General features: G+C 40.2%; 1 protein-coding gene across 3 annotated transcripts in view; it reads left to right on the top strand.

Annotated features, from left to right (window-relative positions):
- SNTG1 (syntrophin gamma 1) overlaps positions 1-25,378 on the top strand; it is a 505,846-nt gene that overhangs the window by 338,251 nt on the left and 142,217 nt on the right. For all 3 annotated transcript variants that reach the window (XM_075826260.1, XM_075826258.1, XM_075826259.1), the window contains one exon: positions 5,503-5,559. In XM_075826260.1, coding sequence (XP_075682375.1) covers positions 5,503-5,559 — 57 coding nt within the window. The remainder of the gene's footprint in view (positions 1-5,502; positions 5,560-25,378) is intronic.

The raw sequence follows: 25,378 nt of genomic DNA, 5'->3' as shown, positions 1-25,378 counted from the left end.
GCTTTATTTTAATGTTACATTGGGGTTCAAAAATGTGAAAGCAATATATTTTTTAATATTACCATGGATTTTGACCACAGGGGAGAATCAGGCATCACAATCTTTTGGCCAGTGGGGCCCCATCAGAAAAAGGTTTAGAGGCCTTTATATAGAAGGCTGATATGTTGATGCAAAAAACATAGTTAGTTAGTTAGTTAGTTAGTTAGTTAGTTAGTTAGTTAGTTAATGTAAGGTATAATAATAATAATAATAATAATATTATTAATAATAAAAATAATAAATATAATAGTAATAATAATAAAAAATAATAATCTTTATATAGCGCCAACATATTCCTCAGCACTTTACAATTCAGAGGGAACATCCACAGAAAATATCAGCCATTACATAGTGACAAAACTAATTAACAATTCAAATACGAGGAGCGAGGACCCTGCTCGCAAGAGCTTACAATCTATGAGGAAATAGGGGTCACACAAAGTGCTTTATAAGTACAATGGTCCAGACATCTTTTATAAACAAAGGGTAGTACATATAAAGCTGCATGAGCCGGTAATTTTATCCTAAAGGAAATCATTAACCAGTGCAGTGACTGGCACAGGGTAGAGGCATTGGTGTAGAGGTTGGTCAGAAAGATGAGTCCGGCTGCAGCATTAACGATAGATTGAAGAGGAGCGAGTTTAGTGTGGAGAAGACCGATAAGTAATGAGTTACAGTAGTCAAGACGAGAGTGAATCAGAGCGACATTCACATACCACCATTTGAACAGTTGTGTTATTAAATGTGTTTTCTTTAATCTCACTGTGACTTCACCTCGTGTTCCAGATTCTTTTAATAATAATTTTTAACAGCGCCAGACGCGAGTAGCGACAGCTCCACTACATATCCTGCAACTACGGATGAATGGGAGCTTCACCTATATTATGAATGCAATGTCCCCTGATGAGTCCCTAATAGCGAGATGAAACATATAGGGACAATTTAAAATCTACTAGGGAAACAGAGGGTGAAGTTAGCTCTAGCGTTGCCCTTTTTAGGGCAGTATCTCTGACTACCACAATAGGAAGAAGGCACCAGGGAGGACTTAGAAACTACTAGGGGTGGATATCATTCCCTTGGTCTTTGAAAAGCAGAAACTACATCTTCAAGTAGTATTATTCATCCATTTTCTTCTAGTTAAAACTTTTTAATGAGATCACCACACCTGAAACATTTTGAGAAGTTGCTCTTTTGGCACTTGACATATCTCAAAGTTTTAATTTGAGCAATTGCCTGTGTATAATAAAATATATATATATTTTTGGTAATTATGTGGCTTGAGAAGTCATTATAAATGGAGTAATAATAAATGTTATGTTTTATATTTTGTGAGTGCCTTGGATAGGCAGCTCTTGTCTGTGATTCTTTTTTCAAATTTGACAGGGACTATTTAACTAACTTAAATTCTCCATTTTTTTTTTTTTTTTTACATACATCTATTGTATTGTCAGGACCATAGTGTCCCTAGAGCGCTGGAAAAAGTGGAGTTACACAAAGAATTCGATCATAGTGCTTCTCTTTTTCAAGGAAGACATACAATATTCCAGACCTCGACCTGCTTTGTTTAGCAGATGTTGGCAACAAAAGAGACCCCTTAAAGTGATAACCAACAGGGAAAGGTACAACTTTCGAAGCATAGTAAACCTTTTATACTCAGTATGTACCTTTGACCAAGTTCTAAATGATATAATATTGGTTTCTAAAGTTAAAGAGAAGATCAGGGCATATGCTTATAAAACAAATATTAGACCGTATAGAGCAGTTATATGTCTGCTTCAAACAAGGTGTACAGTAGCTCTGTAAGTTACTTGGTTGGGAGGATATGTGTTTTATCTCTCCCTAGACTTTGCAAAATTTCATTATAAAATCTGTTTAGGTGGTATGTCCTCATCCCTTCTCTGTGATGACCGACAGCTGCAGATGACACAGCTCGGGGCTGTTGTACGTAGTATTACCACCCGGAAACCAATGAGGAACTTTTTTTGATATTAGTCCTGTATTTTCCTCTTAAAGAGGCTCTGTCACCACATTATAGGTGCCCTATCTCCTACATAATGAAATTGGCGCTGTAGTGTAGGTGATAGCAGTGGTTTTTATTTAGAAAAACAATCTATTTTCACCACGTTAGGAGCGATTTTAGCTTTATGCTAATTACTTTCTTAATGCCCAAGTGGGCGTGTTTTCTTCTTTAGACCAAGTGGCCGTTGCACTTCAGTGACCAATCAGCGTCATGCACTTCTCTCCATTCATTTACTCCACGCATAGTGACACTGCGTTGTTCATTATGTGCTGTCTTATACTAACATATTAACGTTACTGAAGTGTTTAGACAGTGACTAGACGTTCCTTCCAGCCAGGACAGGATGTCTGTTCACAATCCCGACACTTCGGTAACGTTTGTTTTCTACTTACAGCAGAGCAAGCGTAATCTCGCTGTAACCTATAATTTACAGCGAGATCTCGCGAGATTACGCTTGCTCTGCTGTAAGTACCACAGAAACGTTACCGAAGTTTAGGGATTGTGAATAGACAGGGAGATGTTCTGCCGACAATGATAATATTTTACTTTTTTAAAACGATACCATCAGCAGATGATCGAGCGTTTGCTCGTGCATCTGCTGATCGCTGTCCTTTTTACACATGGCAATTATCGGCAACGAGCATTCTATGAACACTCGTCTGCACGATAATCGTCCTGTTTTAAACCCCCTTTACTGTTTAGCTTGTCCTGGCTTGTGCACCACAACAATCATTCTAAGCACACAGAGCTGCAATGTAAAAGCATGAGGAAGGAATAGAGCAATATCATGAGCCACTGATGAGACAGGAGACCTAAGATTAATTTATAACTTAGATTACCATGTAGCTTAGTTGCAGATTCTGCCCTAATAGAGCATGGATGAAGAATAGCCAGGCTGCCACAATTGAGGACAATAAATAGTAGGAACGTATGACCCCTGGGGTGATGGCTTTAATATATTATTTAGACCTAAAGTGGAATTCCAATTTTAGGTTTTATAGCTCTATAGCTTTGGCTGTATGATTGTCTTCCATATTTCTGGAAAAATAAGCATTGATCTTTATTTTTTTTCCCTTAATCACTGCTCTTGCAGACAGCAGCAGGTTTTCCCTCCAACGTTTTCCTGCATTTATTTTACCATCTATCATTACTAGCCTTCGAGGGCTTGTTGCATATAAGCTTTGACACAGCATGATTTTACCTTGGCCATTCTGTATGGTGGGGTTAGTGTGTGTTTTGTTCACGTGCTGAGTTAGATGGGATTTTAATATTTCAAAGCCTGCCATATGTAACTTAGCAAACTGTAGCTGAGATGTCAAATGATTATTTATCAGCAGTAGCTTTGTCTTTAACACTCTCAGAAAACCGCAACTGGTGACATTTCTAGATAATAGTGGCGATATGCACAGCGTCTCCCTTTTCTGTCATTGAAGCTTGCAACTCCTTAGGCGTCATAATCACTCTCATGTTGGCCTCCCTTGTTTCACCGGGTTTCACCGGGTATCAAACATTTTATCAAATAGGGTAAAGACTTGTTAAAACATAACTTTTAATTTGTAATGCATATAATAAACCAAAGCAAGTGACCACAAAAGTGTTCGCAAGTATATCCAGATAAAAAAGGAGATCACCCACTTAAAAATAGACAATAACAGCAATTGTTACAACCTTATTTGCCCAGCAAGAGATGGAACAGTCTTACTAGATCCTGCAAATTGGTGAAACCGTACTGGTGTTGCAGTGGGAAAAGGAACATCAATAATCCCTATAAAACGCTGATTTATACTTGAATCCCTAAACTGCCTAACAACACACACGGTAACCGCCTCAAAAAGGACCACCCCTCGAGGAATCGGTTACCTGAAATGTAAGCCCTAAGAGAAGCCCCTATTACCCTGGCTTGATGCGGTTCAACGTCGGATTTATCAGTGCACGAAAAGGCAATGGCTTTAAGGATGAGTTGTCCATGGCAGATGAACTGCTGTGCCATCGTCTTTCCATTTATTAAATATTGACTTAACAATTCTCATGCATATTCAGTGATGTGGAAATTGTCTTCATGCTGTTGTTTGTGACTCATCCGCTGCTAGACCTTCATAAATACCTACAGTACAATAAAGTGTTTTTATTGTACTATCACTTGCAGGACCTTGACTGCCCACATCTGCTCTACATTTGATTGACCTCTAAAACCAATCCTCTGATCTAATTTTAGGTATCTCATGCTGATGGGATGAATGTATTCAATGATATGTGTTCAACGTATTGTATTTACTTAGGTCTCATGTACATGGCAGAGCCGTGTGCAGAAGTCTATAGGGTGGCACATGGAGTCCCCTGCAGCTGTGAACAACTGAGTTGCAGGAACTATGTGCGCCGCCTTACAATGCCCCATCAGGTGCCATTTGTGGGAGATTTTCTCCCTTTTCTCCCAGAGTAGCATTGCTTTTAGGGATGAATACCTCCTTAATACGACATGTGATGGTGCATGGCACAATTTATTTTCTGTTGTATTCATACAGAATACAACAGAAAAGAAACTCTGTATCTATGCCTTCATATGAAATCAAAGGCATTTAGAGGTACAGTAAGGTCTTAACCACCTCTATGGGGGAGCCTATTAAGGATTTCTACACAACATGGTTTAACTTCCTCTTTTTCCATGTCATTTTTTTACAAAAAAAATGCCGCAAAACCGGCATGTGTAAACACAGTTTATTTGTAATAAATGTTGATCACTATGACACTTTGACATTTGTTTTATTTTACAAAAATGTATAATTAAATTCACTGTTCAATCACTCTCAATTCACTGTTGAATCAATCTTGTTACACGTAAAAACGGTCTAAGGTCTAGGTTTTTTTTGCAGGAAGAAAAATCTGCCTCAAAATTCCTTCAGGAATTTCAGGAACTTCAGATTTTTGCCTGCCTGCAATCTTGTGCCACAATTTATGCAGCGTTTTTCACCCACAGCCATTGAGCGTTGCGGGCAAAAAACGCAACGAAAACCGCTTTCTCTGCCTCCCATTGAATTCAATGGGAAGTCAGAAGCGTAACCGCGGCAAGGAGGAGCATGCCACTTTTTTTTACCGCGAGCGGCGAAAAACTGCCGCAGAACAAAAAGTCTCTGCCTCCCGATGGGAGGTGGTTTCGGCCCTTTTTTGCTGCTGATTCTGATGCAGTTTCCGTGTCAAAAGCAGCGTAAGTGTGAATTGGGCCTAAAAAAAATTTTTTGCATCATCAATTTTTGGGCTAGTTTGGGGAAAGCTCATTCTTGCTTAAACAATTTCCCTGCACACAAAGCAAATATAAATAAAAAAAGGATTGAAGTAGTTTGGTGACTGACATGCACATATTTGAAGCTTATCTATCACATGATGGGGTGAATTGGAACTTTTCTTTCATCCAAAATCAGTATCTGACCTCTTACTTTTGATTTCAGGAAAGAACTGTAGCAATACGAAGACAAACTGTAGGGGGATTTGGACTCAGCATAAAGGTACAGTGCGTATATTTTAAGCACTATCTTATGAATGTAGATACTACTTCAAGATTCTGCCTATTAAAAATTTGAGTGACCTTCTTAATGCAGAACTGTCATGTTGAACATGCTGCTTCCCTTCATACAGCTAAAAAATGATGTCTGTCTGCTATTGAGAAGCTTATTAAGATAGTATAATGGAAGACAGATAATAATAATAATAATAATTACAAAAAACAGATACAGATGTATTCACCTTTACCTTTGCTTGAATTTGGTTAAGGACTCTGATTTTTCATGAAAAAAATGTAATCCAATATCACGAAATGCTAGCAAAAGCCTTGACAGGCTGGAATGCACATCACAACCACTGGGTGGCCATACATATAGCATAGACATCTTGTGACAGAGTATCGCAAATAATGTTTTTTTTTTTAAAAGCTGGTCATCTGGTGTCGCACAGCTATATAGATATGTTGAGATATGGGGAATGGTAAGGAAACTCACAGCTGTAATCCACTTCACACAGAAGTATTTTGGTTCAGTATTTGTAAGCCAAAGTTAGGAGTTGGTCCAAAAAATAAAAAAAATACCGTACAAATGTTTTCATTATACGTTTTATCTCTGTAGGTTTAACTCCTGATTTTGGCTTACAAATACTAATGTAAGATATTGACCATAATATTGGCATGTGAAAGTGGCCATTTTCAGATCACAAAGCTTATGATGAAAGTGGGTATTTTTTTACCGGCTACAAAAGAGAATATTATGTTTACCAGTTTTCCCAAGGACGATATAAAATATTCCCCCCAAAAAATAAAAAAGGCCACTAGAATTTGAGGAGGTAAAAATCACAAAAAAGGATGCATGATGTACCAATATTGTTGCCGACACATGACGTCTATGTTCATTATGAGCGGCTGGGCATTGCCGCATCATGACGAGCATAGACATAATGCTGATCAGGAGCGGGACAATGACTGTAAGGGCATGCCCACACGTGGCGGATTTCCTCCGCAACTGTCCGCATCAATGCCGCACAGAATCTGCGTTGCAGATTCTGCGGCGGATCTGCCCAAAATGTGCAGTAAATTGATGCGGACTAGCTGCTGCGGACTGCGGGAAAAGTGCTTCCCTTCTCTCTATCAGTGCAGGATAGAGAGAAGGGACAGCATTTTCCCTAGTGAAAGTAAACGAATTTCATACTTACCGGCCGTTGTCTTGGTGACGCGTCCCTCTTTCGGCATCCAGCCCGACCTCCCTGGATGACGCGGCAGTCCATGTGACCGCTGCAGCCTGTGATTGGCTGCAGCCGTCACTTAGACTGAAACGTCATCCTGGGAAGCCGGACTGGAGACAGAAGCAGGGAGTTCTCGGTAAGTATGAACTTCTATTTTTTTTACAGGTTGCTGTATATTGGGATCGGTAGTCACTGTCCAGGGTGCAGAAACAGTTACTGCCGATCGCTTAACTCTTTCAGCACCCTGGACAGTGACTATTTACTGACGTCGCCTAGCAACGCTCCCGTAATTACGGGAGCCCCATTGACTTCCTCAGTCTGGCTGTAGACCTAGAAATTCCGCCATGAGTCCGCAACCAGTCCGCCACAACTCCGCAACATCCAGTGCATGCTGCGGACACCAAATTCTGCACCGCAGCCTATGCTCCGCAGCGGAATTTTCCGCTTCGTCTAAATTAACCCTACTAAATAGAAGTGGAAGTCAATGGAGAAACGGCTCCGCTGCGGATTAACGCTGCGGAGTGTCCGCAGCGGAACTTAAGAGCAATTCCGCCACGTGTGGCTTTGCCCTGAGGGTATGTGCACACACACTAATTACGTCCGTAATTGACGGACGTATTTCGGCCGCAAGTAGTGGACCGAACACAGTGCAGGGAGCCGGGCTCCTAGCATCATACTTATGTACGATGCTAGGAGTCCCTGCCTACATGATTACAGTACGGGACAGTTGTCCTGCAGCGAGGCAGGGACTCCTAGCATCGTACATAAGTATGATGCTAGGAGCCCGGCTCCCTGCACTGTGTTCGGTCCGGGACTTGCGGCCGAAATACGTCCGTCAATTACGGATGTAATTAGTGTGTGTGCACATACCCTAATACTCCGCTCCAATGGCGGAGATCAGAGAAACCTCTTATCTCCGCCCTTAACCTCTTGAATTCCTTAATCAAAGCTGATCGCGGCATTCAGAAGGAAAATGATCTATAACCTATTTGAAAACAAGTATATGCTCATTAGAACAAAGTAACAACATATTTCACTTAGATTTTTAGAGAGTTATAGGCAAAAAAACTGACAAATGCTCTTGGAGAAATTAAATGCTGATCTGATTAGATAATTGTGCATTACTTTTTGTTATTTTATTATTGTATATCATTGATGTTTTATTATTTCTGTGTTTTGTATTTTGTGATATATGTAGTTTTATTATGCAAATGTGTTCTTTGGAACAATACAATGATTATGTGATCCTTTGCACCTCACCTTAACTTAGCTATAAAACAGCAGTTCTGATAGTAGATTTTAAACTCCTGAAGATGCAATACGCTATTCTTAAAACATTAAGCTAATTTTTCTTAGCATTTTTAATAATAAGAGGTTACCAACAAAACCAGACCGTAGACTGCCTTCCCCAAACAGAGAGTTGATGAGGAACCCTAGATATTTCTAACTGGGATGAGACTTTTCTCAATTGAAATTTTGTAAGTGCATTTGCCTTTATGCAAATTTTAAAAATACTACACAATTTGGCCCCGCCTCTTTCTGTTTTTCTATCTTTCTGCTATTCAAGACAAACCGATATTTTATATTTCAAATATAAACAGGTTTTAAATTCTTTAAGTGTGTGTGTGTGTGTGTGTGTGTGTGTGTGTGTGTGTGTGTGTGCGTGTGTGTGTGTGCGTGCGTGCATGTGTGTGTGTGTGTGTGTGTGTGTGTGTGCGTGTGTGTATATATTTTTTTTAAGATCCAGATATAATGGTTGCTTCACTTAATTATTTTTTGTTACCTGCAATCAAAGCAAAAATCACAGCTAATTTGCAACTTGAGCTAATTTGCTTTGAACAGGAGAAATGATCCTTGATTCTTAATTTCTCTATAATTTTAAACAGCACACATATTTTCCCATGTTATTAGGCTTCTTTACTAGCATACACCTTTGCCTTCACTAACATATGCAGACAATGGATTTTTATTAAACATCTTTGATCAAAGAAGGAAAATTACATGCGTGCTAATTAGCAATTTTATCATCAAGCCCACGCAGTTCATATCTATGCAGTGTAGCTACAATGAAAACATATATTTTACATAAATTTTACCTAAAAAGAAGAATATTTATACATGCCTACGTAGCAATTTAGTTTGTTTAAAAATAAATTTGCATACTCTTCCTGTAGGTTGAAAGAGAATCAATTTACGTGTGTTTTATTTCTGCTATGGTTAATATACGGCCACACTAGCAATAAACATGTACTGCTAACACTTCCTAATTTCTACTTATTGGTCCTAAACACAGATTTAGTGTATATTAATTACTATGTACATAGATCCCTATGGACATATTCAATGAATATAGACAAATAATCACCATCTCACACAGCCAAGATCTTAGCTGGGTACACCAGATAGCAGCAGATTATATATGATGAACATTACATGCTCTGCTAGTATTCATTATTGAAGTGTATTAGTTATCTTATTCTTAATGTAATCCCTAAAATTTATGTTATTTTTTTCCCATTCACTAAGCGCAATAAATACTTTTCTTTGGCAATCAAATTAATCGCTTTTAAAGTGACTACAAATTATCATAAAGTAATACACAATAAGAAGATCCAAAGAAGGACCAAACCTCACTCACCATTTAGCAAACTTTCTTCTTTATTTAGTACACAATCACATTATGTGGAACGAGATAGCCTATGGATTTCTTGCGTGCTCCCACGATTTGTCAAGACCTCAGCGTTTTACTAAACGTCACCCCCTTATATACAAACTTTACTAATACAAACTCTTAAGAAAGTCGATACAATACTCAAAACATCCTTTAGGGGAAGAGAGACCTCATAATAAAGTAAAAAAAATATGCGGAATGCCATACTAGATTATACTTTATACTAAAAAGGACTTTGTTAATTCCAGTTATTAAGACCTAATGATACTACAAATCAGCTTTGCTTTTTTCTGAAGTAGTTAATTATGTCTGTCTCCCCCTGAACTGGGCTGCTTTACACACATTTTGCATGCAAATTCCACATTGTTATTATGACACTCATACATACACTATGTGTACAAATGTATTGGGACACCTACGCATTACACCTACAGGAGCTTTTATGACATCCCATTTTAAATCCATAAGCATTATTATGGAGTTGGTCTCCCCTTTGCAGCTAAGACAGCTTCCACACTTCTCGGAAGGCTTTCTACAAGATTTTGGAGTGTCTGTGGGAGTTTTTCACCCAGAAGAGCTGTTATGGAATTGCTATGTGAGCGATTCCCCAAAGGATGCAGTAGACTGCTGGAAAGGAGCATGCATTAATCTGCAACCTCAAATCCGTCACAACTTTGATCAACAGAGTCTAAGGCTACTCTATGGTTTTCACCAGAGCCAACAGCAAGCCAGGATGGTTTTTGCTGCATAGAACCCAGGTTGTTTTAGCAGAGTTCAGTGTTGGATAAGAGGTGTAATGCAGGCAAACCTGAACAGGATAACCAGACAGCCAGAGGGTAAACAGAAAATCCAAATCAGAAAGAAAGTGGATATCAGGTATAGCAGAGGTCAAAACCAGCCGGGAGCAGATATTCCAAATCAGTAAACAAAGGGTTATCCAAAGACAAGCCAAGGTCAGTTTCCAAGAAGTCCAGAAGTCAGAGGTATAGGGTATTGTCAGAAGCTTGATCAAAAACACCTGAAGACAAGAAAATCACAAGAAAAGAACAAGTGGAGGAAGCCAGGGATAAATACTCCACCCTTACCTCTAATAGGGAGAAAAACAGAAAGGAGAGATAGGTTCAAACTAAAACCATAACTGCCCAGAAGCTAGACAAGAAGTCAAGGCGATCTTAAAGGAACAGATGTTTCCTAACAGTACCCCCCTTTCTACGAGGGGCCACCAGACCCTTAAACCTCAGCATAGGGTTCAAAGGAAACTTTAAATGAAAGATCTTAACTAAACGATTATCATGTAGTGAATGGTCAGGAGCCCAGGTTCGTTCTTCTGGCCCATACCCTGTCCAGTGCACCAAGTACTGGAGAGTACCCCTGACCATTCTAGAATTCACAATCCTCTGAACCTCAAACTTCATATCTCCTTTTACCTGAACTGGAGGAGGAAGTTTCTTGAGTAAATTAGATAGTGGAAAAATAATTTAAGGAGAGATTTGTGAAAAACATCATGAATTTTAAAAGACGGAGGAAGCACCAGACGGAAAGATAGAGGGTTAATAACTTCAACAATTTCATATGGACCATCAAACCTAGGGGCAAACCTACGAGAACACATTTTCAGTCACAGATTTTTTTGTAGGAAGCCACACCTTTTGACCCATACTAAACACAGGACCCACCGTATGTTTTTTGTTAGCATTTCTTTTTTAGAACTTGGGACTTCTTCAGGTTAAATTGAATCTGAGCCCACACTGTGCACAGTTTATTTGATTCAACTTCTACCTCAGGGTTATCACTAGAAGAGGCAGAAAATGAACCAAAACGAGGATGAAAACCATAATTACAGAAAAACGCTGAGGTATTAAGAGAAACATGCTGGCGATTATTTATAGCAAATTCTGCTAATGGAAGATATGAGATCCATTCAACCTGGTTATCAGCAATATAACACCCAAAAAAATATTCCAAGGTTCGATTAAAGCGTTCAGTTTGACCATTAGTCTCAGGGGGAAATGCAGAAGAGAAAGATAATTGTACACCAAGTTTCTTACAGAAAGCTCTTCAGAAGCTAGCCGAAAATTGTAGACCTCTATCAGAGACAATATTTTCCGGAATACCATGCAGACAAACCACTTGATTAATAAATAATTTAGACAAATCTTTGGAATCAGGGAGTTAAGGCAATGGAAAGAAATGACACAGTTTGCTGAAATGGTCCACCACCACCCAAATGACTGTTTTTCCTTCAGAGGGAGGCAAATCGGTGATAAAATCCATAGACAGATGAGACCAAGGTTTCTGTTGAACAGACAATGGTAGTAGTTCACCCAAAGGATGAGTTCAAGAAGTGTTAGTGCGAGTGCAGATATCACAAGCAGAGATATAGGAATATACATTACGAGACAAAGACGGCCACCACTAGAGCCGCGAGACTAATTTTTTAATACCAGTTATCCATGGATGGCGACACAAAACAGAATCATGTAACTCATTGAGCAAATGAAATCTAAACTGAGGAGGTACAAACAACTTCCCAGCAGGAATGGTTTGCGGAGCGAGTTGCTGACATTCTTTAATCTCAATTGCAAGATCAGGTGATATTGCAGAAACCACTATCCCCTTGGATAAAATAGGTTCAGGATTTATGTCGGGGACCTGAGAAAAACAGAAACTTGAGATAATGCTTCGGCCCTGAGATTTTTAGACCTGAGTCTGTAGGTTACATTAAAGTCAAACCCGGTAAAGGACAAAGCCCACCTAGCCTGTCTGGGATTGAGTCTTTTGGCTGATTCTAAAAAAGTCAGGTTTTTATGGTCAGTCTGTACAGTAATTTGATGTCTAGCCCCCTCTATAAAGTGGCGCTACTCTTCAAACACCCACTTAATAGCAAGAAGTTCACAATTACCTATGTCATAATTTATTTCAGTGGCAGAAAATTTGCGAGAAAAAAAATCACAGGGACGCAAATTAGTCAATACAGAAGATCCTTGAGACAACACAGCCCCCACACCTATTTCTGAGGCATCAACCTCAACAATAAAGGGGGTAGACGGGTCAGGTTGAACAAGTACAGGCGCTTCCATAAAACACTGTTTTAAGATTTCAAAGGCGAAGACCGCATTTGGTCTCCAATTTACACGATCATCACTTTAGGCCTTATTTACACGAACGTGTGCGTTTTGCGCGCGTAAAAAATGCTGCGTTTTGCGTGCGTTTCAGTTCCGTGTGTCATCAGTGTTTGGTGCGTGTCTGTGTTATTTTTGTGCATATGGCATCCTTATGTCAAGTGGTTTTGACGTATGCAAAATGAAATGAAGGAGGTGGTTTTCTTTTTGTCATAATTTTTTTTAGCAACTGTTGTGCGAATCACACACAGCACACGGATGTGCGTCCGTGTGATGTCCGTGATTTTCACGCACCCATTGACTTCAATGGGTGCGAGATGCGCAAAAAATGCTCAAGTATGGGACATGCAGTGAGTTTCACGCAGCAGACACACGCTACGTGAAAGACACGTAATGTCTGAATGGACCCATTGACTTAGGACCGTGTGACGTGCGTGATTTTCACACGCGTATAACGGACGTGAAATACGCTCATGTAAATAAGGCCTTAGTAAGATCTGTCAAAGGTTTGGCAATGGAGAAAAAATTATGAATACATTTTCGATAATAATTAGCAAAACCCAAGAACCTCTGCAGAGCTTTTAGTGAAGTGGGTTGGAGACAGTTTCTCTATGTAAGTCTATGAGACTCAGAATGTAAGTCTCATAGACTTACATAGGGAAACTGGCTTCCGATCCACACATAAGATGTTGTGTGAATTGAAAAGTCAGTTTACCTGACACATGACTGAACGGGGGAGCTGAACGGAGCCCATGGATTGAAAGACAGGTGCTCGGTGAAAAATAAATATAATTTACATGCACAAGATGCCCATTACAAACAGGCACAACAATGGCTAGATCTCTTATTTTGGCTTTTTCAATGACTTTTCAATGGCTTTTGTTGTGTGATATCACGCTGCAGCAAGTTATCAGAATCAAGTTAAAGATGGCTACATCTGTAGTGTATGTTGCATCAAGGGAGGAGAACCTTCTCCTTTATCAAGTGATCAAACCTTCTCACCAAATCTCTTTGTTTTTCCAATGTAAAAGAATCCACATGACAGGTGACTACAAACACTGTAGTAATAAAGCACCACAAATTAAGGTACCTTGAGCGATTCAAGGGGCCCCAAAATCTGCACTGACCACATTTATAATTGCCTGTCAGCACAAAATCACTCAACCAATTATGTTGTCTTTTTCAACTCCGTAAAACAGCCCTTAATCAGAGTTTCTCTCAAGTCTCTAAGGGATGTTATTGGTTTTCTTAATAAAGTAATTCAGCGGGTGCAATCGGCACTTCAAATGGTAGTTCAGTGTGCCATTAAAAGCATGCACCGAATGTTAACTAAGGCGCTCTCCGGGCGGATTTGCCAAAAGTCACCACATGGGGTTACTTTCAGCACACAAGTGCCGTGGCACTGACCACTTAGTGTATCTTGGCCAATCAGCTACAAAACGGCTGAATTTATCACCATAGATTTTTTTATTCGACTAAAGTCAACAATCAATTTCTACCTGTTAACCATAACAATAATGAGATCTCCATCCTATTCTAGTTTTGTTGTTGGGAAGAGTATAGTGATATATTGATATTTTTAAGAAAGGTAAGAAGTATGCGCCAAAGCATTTTTTTTCTTTTGTCTCCTGTATACACGCACCCCTTTTATCCTGGCCACTCCACTCAAAACCAATCCTAACCTTAAGAAAACCTCCAAAAAATAGTTCCAGTCTTATAGCAGTACCACAGAGTAGTTACTGATACAGCCAGCGGTGCCCATACAAATGTTTCAACCACAGCACTGGTCTTACAGATGTGCTACCAACAGTTCCCCTACACTACAACATACTGACCGCCTCCATTGTCTCGGACTACTCTGTACAGGAACTTACACAATAGTCAATCTCTGCAGTCTGAGATCTCCACTGAAAAACACAAAGTCAGATAGATACAAATCACAGATGTGTTCCATTCCGGGACAGCTCCAGGACTATATCAATAAATAATGGACACTTATTTAGAATTAAATTGGGTAGTCCCACGAGCTAAGTGTGGCTCCCAAGTTCTCTATTGTCTTGGGAAAATATTAGACAGATCCCTCTATTGAATTTTTAACAAACAAAATCTCAAGTTTTAATTCTACATATTGATTTAGGTTCTCTTGGTCTTGTCAATCTATATTAATGTTTAGATTGTTATGTAGAAGGGCTAAGATGTAGGTTTGGTTTATTTTCCATTTTTGTTTAGAACCTTTCTTAGAAGCACATTTCTAGGAACCAAATATAAATTTAAAAAAATGTAAATAGCAACACGTGAAATACCATGAACAGGCCTAGAATTGACAAGTAGATAAATATTTGTTTGCCTTTGACTGAAATAAAATTGTACCTATAATAATAAAGGGAAGAAATAAAACACATAACTGTGTAGGCTCCAGTTTTAATGTTACTACAAATAGCAAAGCAGTGGGGAAAAAAAAGAAAGCAGAATCATTATCAAAATATATGTTGAAAAACCGGCACAACATTGGTCCCAAGGCTGCAGTTACCCTATTCAAAGATACATTCCGTTTTCCTTTTAGAAACAGTAATGCAATACATGTGTGAAATATGTGTTAAGAACAATAAACTAAGCATTAACTCAAACACCAAAGGTTACTGTTCTGCCAAAGTCCTTAATAAATGTGCTCCCAATATATTTAAAATAAAAAAACTAAACAAAACATCAGTATAATGAAATGTAGTTTCACACACACAATATAATATGTATTAATATATAAATTTGCTGTGCATCTCACGACCTGAAAATATTCAGTAGTGCCACAGCCGCTTAACAGCAGAACACGGGAATTCATTTGTGGGTATAGCGGTCAGATTGAGCAACATTGACACTACCTGTTTGAGCTGTTTTTGTTCAGGAATGAGCCTAAAGTGGTATAATTTGTTGTTGTTTTTTTTACGCTAGACTTATTCACATAAGATGAAGTGATCTTCAAGTAAGTAATTTTCAGTTTCAAAAAGTAAGCTGCGACGGTGGTTCTGTGGTCCCCTGCCGGTATTTTTTTAAGGACTTGATGTATGCTGCAACAAAAAAAGACTTCAAATAAAGCAAATTTGTTATACTCACAAGCAAGCAGTCACTTTTACCATGTGAGAGAGAAATAAAAAACAGGAATGCTGTTTTCGCACAGCATCAGATTAACAGTAATTTTGCACACTAATAGCACAGTAATTTTATTTTTTCAACCACAATTTTTTTAAATTAGCATAAAACACTGTTACCATGTGAAAGAAAAAAAAAATAATGTTACTCTAACAATGCAACAAAATAGTTTTATTTAGAAATTTACAGACTATGTTGTAAGTTTATGAAAGAGGAAAAACAGGAATGCTGCTTTTACACTGCAGCAAAATTGCACTCATTTATTAATTTATGCACATAAAGATGTCAAAATAAGGAATGCTGCTTTCACACAGATTTGTAAACTAGTGCACTGTACTGTGTAGGTGTGCAAGAAGTCAAAGAAAACAGGAATGCCGCAATGCTACACAATCCAAATAACAAGGGGGTACATGGAATACTTTATGGCTGACTAGCAGTCTGGGATTGATAGTACTTGTTAGGGCTTGTCCACATATAGCGGAATTGCTGCGTATTTTCTGTCCGGAATTGCGGACGGAAAATACGCAGCAGAATACAGTAGCAGCAAAGTGGGTGAGAGTTTAATAAATCTCATCCAAACTCTGCGTAAAATTTCCGAACAGAAATTCACCTGCAGTGCGTATTTTTCGTACCTCAGTCAATTCCTGCTGTGGAAAGTGGACTGAATTGCTGCATTTTTTCAGAGGAGATTTCACCATCTCCCAGCATTGAAAAAACACAGCAAAATCCGCACCATTTTCTGCACTAAAAACTGCAGGAAACGGTGCGGTTTTTCCGCAGCAGAATGTCTGCTAGTTGTAATGGAAACGTTTATGTTGCTTAGATCTTGTGCATTCCAACAGCAGGGTTAAAATTCAGGCCAAATTGCAAGTTACAAGTAAAACAAGCAAAGTGCAAAAAAAATAAATTTGTGTTTTATGTTGCTATTGGATTAAAGCAACATTGCTTTTAACTGGTGAGTGCCGTGTTCTTTTCCTTATTCGATGATATTGAAGCACATCTTCTGCCTATTACGGTACAGAGCACCACTAGTTTATTGTCATGTGGTGGGGATATGGCGGGTACCAACCGTGCCCGCCCATTTATGTCTCTGAACTGTGTTTTTGTAATGTGTCACATGATTGAAAGCATACTGCTAACTTTGCAGTTCAAGTTTGTGACATCAAATCTCTAAATAATTCCATATTTGCGAAACCTTATAAACAGGAAAGTTTTTCCATATGACTTGAAAGTGGCAAATCAATTTACTCATCTCTAATCACAATATATTGCATAGCTGCGCATACACCAGAGACATAACTAGAATTCGTGGGAGGAAGTCAGGGATGGACTGTCAACAAAGTGTGCCGCAGGAATACAGATTTTACTTGAGTAGCTACCAAGGATGGATAGTGTTATATATCAGACCATCTACACAAAGGAGAACCCATATAGTGGAGATAGAGAACAGAAAGCATGTAGGCTTTGACTTATTGTAGAGTTTCTTTTATTTTGGTTCCCTAACACATTTTTTACTGGTGAGCCAATTTTTTTCTGGTGGCAAAACACTACTTAGGCTTTGTTCACATCTGCTTCAGGGCTCCGTTCCGAAGTTCCGTCAGAGCTTTCAGTTGGAACAGAACCCTGACTGACACAAACGGAAACCATAGGTTTCCATTTCCATCACCATTGAATTCAATGGTGATGGATCCGGTGCCAATGGTTTCCGCTTGTCTCCATTGTGCAAAGGTTCCGTTGTTTTGACAGAATGAATAGCGCAGTCTACTACAGCATTGATTCCATCAAAATGACAGAACCCTCGCACAACTGAGACAAACGGAAACCATTGGCACCGGATCCGTCACCATTGAAATCAATAGTGATGGAAACGGAAACCTATGGTTTCTGGTAGTGTCAGTCAGGGCTTGATTCCGGCGGAAAGCTCAGACAGAACGTCGGAATGGAGCCTTGATGCAGATGTGAACGAAGCCTATGAGCTGTTGAAATAATTAAAAAGTAGGAAGCGTTATTTCCTTTTTGTAGTGTACCAATGTTTGTATTTAACCCCTTGGCCCCACAGCCATTTTTCATTTTTTCATTTTCATTTTTCCCTCCCCACATTCCAAAATCCATAAATTTTTGATAGTTCCGTCAACTTAGCCATATCAGGGCTTGTTTTTTGCTGGACAAGCTGTATTTTTTCACAGCACCAGTTACTGTACCATATAATGCACTGCTGCTGTCTCAGTTGCCCTATTTATGTACGCACCCAAGTTAACATTTGAATGCATCCCCTCCCCAGAGTGTTTATCAGCTTTACACTGTGTTCCAAATTATTATGCACATTGGATTTAAGTGTCATAAACATGTAATTATTAGTTTTTCAATTAAACTCATGGATGGTATTGTGTCTTAGGGCTCTTTGGATCATTGTAATCAATCTCAGACACCTGTGATAATTAGTTTGCCAGGTGTGCCCAATCAAAGGAAAACTACTTAAGAAGGACGTTCCACATTATTAAGCAGGCCACAGGTTTCAAGCAATATGGGAAAGAAAAAGGATCTCTCTGCTGCTGAAAAGCGTGAAATAGTGCAATACCTTGGACAAGGTATGAAAACATTGGATATTTCAGGAAAACTTAGGCGTGATCATCGTACTGTGAAAAGATTTGTGCTGATTCAGAGCACAGATGGGTTCGTTCAGATAAAGGCATAATGAGGAAGGTTTCTGCCAGACAAATTAATAGGATTAGGAGAGCAGCTGCTAAAATGCCATTGCAAAGCCGCTGGTGCCTCTGGAGTCCCGCGAACCTCAAGGTGTAGAATCCTCCAGTAGTTTGCAAGTGTGCATAAAGCTATTATTCGGCCACCCCTAAACAATGCTCACAAGCAGAAACGGTTGCAGTGGGCTTAGAAATACATGAAGACTAATTTTCAAATCGTGTTGTTTACTGATGAGTGCCGTGCAACCCTGGACGGTCCAGATGGATGGAGTAGTGGATGGTTGGTGAATGGCCACCATGTCCCAACAAGGCTGCGACGTCAGCAAGGAGGTGGCGGAGTCATGTTTTGGGCTGGCATCATGGGGAGAGAGCTGATAGGCCCCTTTAGGGTCCCTGATGGTGTGAAAATTACCTCTGCAAAGTACGTAGAGTTTATGACTGACCACTTTCTTCCGTGGTACAAAAAGAAGGACCGTGCCTTCCGTAGCAAAATTATCTTCATGCATGACAATGCCCCATCTCATGCTGCAAAGAATACCTCTGTGTCATTGGCTGCTATGGGCATAAAAGGAGAGAAACTCATGGTGTGGCCCCCATGTTCCCCTGACCTAAACCCTATTGAGAACCTTTGGAGCATCCTCATTCAAAATATCTATGAGGGTGGGAGGTAGTTCACATCAAAACAGAAGCTCTGGGAGGCTATTCTGACATCCTGCAAAGATATTCAAGCAGAAACTGTCCAAATACTCACAAATTCAATGGATGCAAGAATTGTGAAGGTGATATCAAAGAAGGGGTCCTTTGTTAACATGTAACTTGGCCTGTTAAGTTTTTTTTGATTGAAAGAGCTTTTGATTTCTGTAAATATGACCTCCTGATTCTGCAAATTCAACAAATTACCATTTTAGTTCTCTTTACAACTTTTGATCTCTGTTGTGCATAATAATTTGAAACAGTGAATTTTGAGTTTTTTACTTCTAAAAAAAAATCTGTTATCATTAGGAGATTTGTTCAATAAAATTTGCATTATACTCCAACGGTTGATGGCTTGAAGAGTATACTGTCATTACTGATAGACTGTCATTTGCATCGACTATTTAGGAAAATCAGCGAAAAATAACATTTGCATAATAATTTTGAACGCGGTGTATGTGAAAGTTAGGGTGAGTGCACACTTGCCGGACAAATCACGGTATAAAAGACAACTTTGTGAAAGTGCAACTTTCAGCATGATCTCACAGTTTATCATCATCAGACTATAATTGAAAATGTATTTTCACAGAACAGGTATCACAACTCTTGTGAAACTACAACTCCCAGAGTTACCTGACAAATGATCAGAGCATGCTGGGTATTATAATTCCACAATAGTTCTTTGCCATACACTTACCTTTCAAAGTATGCTCCATCCACCCACCACCATGGACGCTCTTTCTGTTTACCCTTATGATGTAATGACGAGTCATTCATAGGGATGATACATAACAATACCGCTATGCCTAGCGACATCACTGCAGTTGCCGTAACTAGCTGCTACGCTTGTAATGCATCATCCCTACGGATGACACGTCCTTATATGACATGGAAAAACAGGAGGAGTGGCACTGTATGTGATAGTGACATAGAGCGATGAAGTATTTTAAAAAAGATTAGCACTTATTTTTATCATCTTTTATCATATCATAAGATGTGTGGCGCAAGATGACCATCTTCGGAAAAAAACATTATTTTGCCCTAATCTGTCACGAGGTGTCTATGCTGGAGGTGTCTACGTGTACTGAATTTGTTTAATGAGAAAGGAGAGGCAGGCAGCTGCAAAAAGTTACATGTTACCCAGTGCTGGATTTTTAGCTACACTGCTCCTTACTAATGTATAATCTCCTCCATGCTGCTGCTTCTGCATATATATATATATATATATATATATATATATATATATATATATATATATATATATATATATATATATATACACAGGGGCATAACTAAGAAACACTGGGCCCATAGCAAACTTTTGACTGGGCCCCCCTCCCCTGCGTGCCACACGCAGCGCACCATTTTAGATATTGCCCCCCTGAAGATTGTGCCATACAGCCCCCCCTGTAGGCAGCGCTATACAGCCCCCCTGTAGACAGTGCTATACAGCCCCCTCCTGTAGACAGTGCTATAAAGTGCCCCCCTGTAGACAGTACTATACAGGCCACTCTGTAGACAGTACTATACAGGCCACTCTGTAGACAGTACTATACAGGCCACTCTGTAGACAGTACTATACAGGCCACTCTGTAGACAGTACTATACAACCCACCCGGTAGACGGTGCTGTACAGCCAGCCTGTAGACAGGGCTATACAATCTCACCATACAGTGCTATATAGCCACCCCTGTATACAGTGCTATACAGCCCCCCTGTAGACCGTGCTATACAGCCCCCCTGTAGACAGAGCTATACAGCCCACCCTGTAGACAGTGTTATACAGCCCACCCTGTAGACAGTACTATACAACCCATCCGGTAGACAGTGCTATACAGCGCCCCCTGTAGACAGGGCTATAGAGTCTCCCCATACAGTGCTATACAGCCACCCCTATACACGGTGCTATACGGCCACCCCTGTACAAAGTACCATACAGCCCCCCCTTTAGACAGTGCTATACAGCCCATCTGTAGACAGTGCTATACAGCCCCACCTGTAGACAGTGCTATACAGCCCCCCCTGTAGGCAGTGCTGTACAGCACCCCCCAGTAGACAGGACTATACAGTCTCCACATACAGTGCTTTGCAGCCCTCCCTGTAGACAGTGCTATACTTTCAAGTATCACAAAGAGGGACAACCGATGCGGCGCACAGCGCATCAAATGGTTTTATTTTAAGCCACACCTCTAATCCCACCCAATCCCCGCCATTACACACCCGGTTCAGCCCACACAGTATCATGCTCCTATAGTGCCTACCACACAGTATAATACCAAATAGCTGCCCCCATAATAATGCCCTCAATCTGTCATCATACAATAGAATGCCCCCATAGTGCCACTATACAGTATACTGACCCATAGATGCCCCCATACAGTATAATGCCTACACAGATGCCCCTATACAATATAATGCCCACACAGATGCCCCCATACAGTATAAAGCCGAAATTCCCCCCATACAGCATAATGCCCCCATAGCTGCCCAATACAGTATAATGCACCATACAGCTTAATGCCCTACAAATCTGCTCCATACAACATAATGCCTCCATAGGGTATAATGCCCCCTAGCTGCCCTTATGCAGTATAATCCCCCTTTAGCTGCCCCTAGTGACAGTGCCCCTGTAGATAGTGACACAGTGCCCATGTAGATAGTGCCCCTATATAGTGCCACAGTGGCTATGTAGATAGTGCCACACCCCCCTTGAAGATAGCGTCACCCACCCTAGATACCACCATTGGGACTCCCTCTAGGAATGGAATCCCCAGCCAGAGCATAGGCCGGGGATTCCGCTCCTAGAGGGAAGCCCTGATGTCGCTGTTCATATATGGACAGTGACGTCAGTGGCTACCCCTTGAGTGGAATCCCCGTTGCAGACTCTGGCCGGGGATTCCGCTCCAGGAGGAGCCCCTGACGTCAATGTCCATATATGGACAGTGACCTCAGTGGTTTCCTCTAGGAGCAGAACCCCCGGCCAGATCATCGGCAACGGGGATTCCGCTCTAGGAGTATGAACTGATGTCACTGTTCATATATGGACAGTGGCATCAGGGTTTCCCCGAGCACAGCGCTTAACGTAGAGCTGTGCAAAGGGAGTCCTCGGCGAGCGGAGGAGCTCCCTCTGATCCTCCGCTCTCGACTAATTCTGAACAGGGAGCTGATGGTTCCCTGCTTCAGAATTGAGTTAGTGGGACATACCACCAGCCGCCCGGGACAGCGGAACAAGTTCTATTATGATTACATCACAATAAGGCGTGTGTGTGTGTGTGTGTGTGTGTGTGTGTGTGTGTGTTTGTGTATATATACTGTATTTATACTCTTTGTTCTGTTGTAATGATGTCACAGTAATGTGTATGTGTATTTATAGTCTGATCTATATAGAAAATGTCACAATAGTGTGCTTTCTTTTTATGATGTCAAAATGTGGGTGTATTTATGTACTGTGTGGTATTATATATTTACAGTAAAATCATAATATTGTCTGTAAAGGTTTGTTGTTATTCTGCGTTGTTATAATAGTGTTTGTGAGTATTTAAAGCGTATCTCCAGTTATAAATAACTTTCCATACATCAATATTACAAGCAAAGATAAGAAACTTTGTAATATACCTTATTAGCGAACGATGCCCCTGTCCCCATCATTTGATGATGATGTCAAAATAGTATGCGTGTTTTTTCTAAGTTGTGCTGTATTGTGCTGATGTCACAATAGTGTGTTTGTATTTATAGCCTTTGTATTATTATAATGTTACAGTAGTGCATATACAGTATGTGTGTATTGACTCCTTCCTGCACATTTATGGTGGGCACAACACTTGTGCCTGGGCGGTCATCCATCGGGGGCAACAGTGATTAATTGACTGCCGCCTTGATGCAATGGACAGCTTTGGGAAAAGCACCGATCCATGGCGTTTAACCCTTTTAGATATTGATCAATAGTGATTGAGGCAGCCACATAGGGAAGGGACCCCCCTAGTGTCTTTACTGTCCACCCAGGCATAGAAATTGCTGAGGGGGAGAGTGGAATGGGCAGGAAAAAATGTTAACACATGATATAGGAAACTTCAAATTCATTCAAAGTTTCTTTGACAGATTTCCTTCTAAGTACTATTGTATCACAGACGTACCTAGACCCTCTCCAGCGATATCGCTCTGATCCTAGCGACGGCGTTGGCAAGGATGCTGGGCAGCGCATGTGGCATGTGCTAGCCTGCCCAGCCAATAGAAGACCTGGGTTTCTTACCCAATCACATGGCAGGCAAAGTAATGAAATCAGTGCTCTATTTTAATTCTGGCTATACTTATCTCCTCTGCCAGCTATTATCATATACAAACTGTTTCCTTTGTTAGCTACATGATGTTGTATTAGAAATCACTGTTAATATTATAGGTATTCCTGTTAGTTTTCCCTGAAATGTATACTTAATTTCTCACTGACTTAAATCTATAGGGATATAGAATCATTCCAGATAACCATGTTACTGTGTTTGGTTCATAAATTGTATCTGCATATTATAATTGATGATGCAGATGTGACAATATTTGTTACTAGTGCTTACGCACTTACATTGACACTATAAATTCAATAGATAGTAGACTAACACGATATATGCTCAATATATGCCTCTTACTACTCTAGTCTTAATTAAATTTTTATATATAGATGTGATGTTATCGCGTTTCTTTACTTATATTAATATCTGCCGTAAATCTTCAGGGGCCTGCAAATTTAAACTTTCTGATAGTGAAGCGTACAATGTATAAGAGGCATCAATTCATGCCTAACGTGGGTCCAGATTGCTAGCCGCAGTTGGCGGCATAACACCCCGACTTAAAAAGTGAAGTGTCCACTCCTCTTGACATATCCCAGCCTATCATAAGGCTCAGCGTATTAGGCATGTCTCTCCCCCTTGAAGGAGGCTCGTCAATACTGTCCAATCATCAGCCCGCTAGACCGGCTTCCCCAGTGTGACATATGAGGAGATGATTGGATTGACGAGTTGCACTGCGAACAGTGCAATGATCCCTCCTCCTCCCTCCATGTAAGGGCTGGGGGCGGGGCCATCTCGAGACATGCAACACCGTGCTATGTACAAATAAACCGTGCCTGTATTCAAGGCATTTCTGTACATGTAAAGAGGGATGCAATTGATTATTAGTGAAAACAGGTTCTTTCATTAAAAAGGAAAGCCGATGTATGTTTATTAACTCACTATATTAATTATTTGTGGCATATTTAAAAAAAGCACCCAACTCAAGTATAGTGGAGAGTTTGCAGTTGTATTGAAAAACCCCCTTAGATGAGGTTACATTAGTCAGACGAATAGACTTAAAATCACCTACCTATAATTTTAACAAAGGTAGATGGGCTTTGACATATATGACACATCCAGACAGATGGAGGTCTTAGGGATAGACCAGTACGTATGCTATATATACATGAGGTCCATAGTTATCACCAGTACCATGTGTAGAAGCCATGGTTACTAACAGTCTCATAATGAGATTGTATAGGACTAAACTAGTCCATGAGGTTGTTCAGTCTATTCGTCTGACTAATGTAACCTCATCTAAGGGGGTTTTTCAATACAACTGCAAACTTTCCACTATACTTGAGTAGGTACTTTATTTAATATGCCAAAAAGAATTAATATAGTGAGTTAATATGCATAGACCAGCTTTCCTTTTTAATGAATGAACCTGTTCACACTAATAATCAATTGCATCCCTCTTTACATGTACAGAAATGCCTTGAATACAGGCACGGTTTATTTGTACATAGCACGGTGTTGCATGTCTCGAGATGGCCCCGCCCCCAGCCCTTACGTGGAGGGAGGGGGAGGGATCATTGCACTGTTCGCAGTGCAAATCGTCAATCCAATCGTCTCCTCATACATCACACTGGGGAGGCCGGTCTAGCCGGCTGATGATTGGACAATATTGACGAGCCCCCTTCAAGGGGGAGAGACATGCCTAATACGCTGAGCCTTATGATAGGCTGGGATATGTCAAGAGGGGTGGACACTTCACTTTTTAAGTCGGGGTGTTATGCCGCCAACTGCGGCTAGCAATCTGGACCCACGTTAGGCATGAATTGATGCCTCTTATACATTGTACGCTTGACTATCAGAAAGTTTAAATCTGCAGGCCCCTGAAGAATTAAGTAAAGAAACACGTGGGGCTTACACTTGGTGGCTGGAATGATATGTCAGCTCTAATCAGGGCTATCATTTGGTAGCTACATTATCAACCATGCTCT

This window comes from Rhinoderma darwinii, chromosome 5, assembly GCF_050947455.1.
Source record: "Rhinoderma darwinii isolate aRhiDar2 chromosome 5, aRhiDar2.hap1, whole genome shotgun sequence".
NCBI lineage: Eukaryota > Metazoa > Chordata > Amphibia > Anura > Rhinodermatidae > Rhinoderma > Rhinoderma darwinii.
The sequence above is the reverse complement of the archived record's forward strand: the minus strand, read 5'-3'. Positions and strand labels throughout refer to the sequence as shown.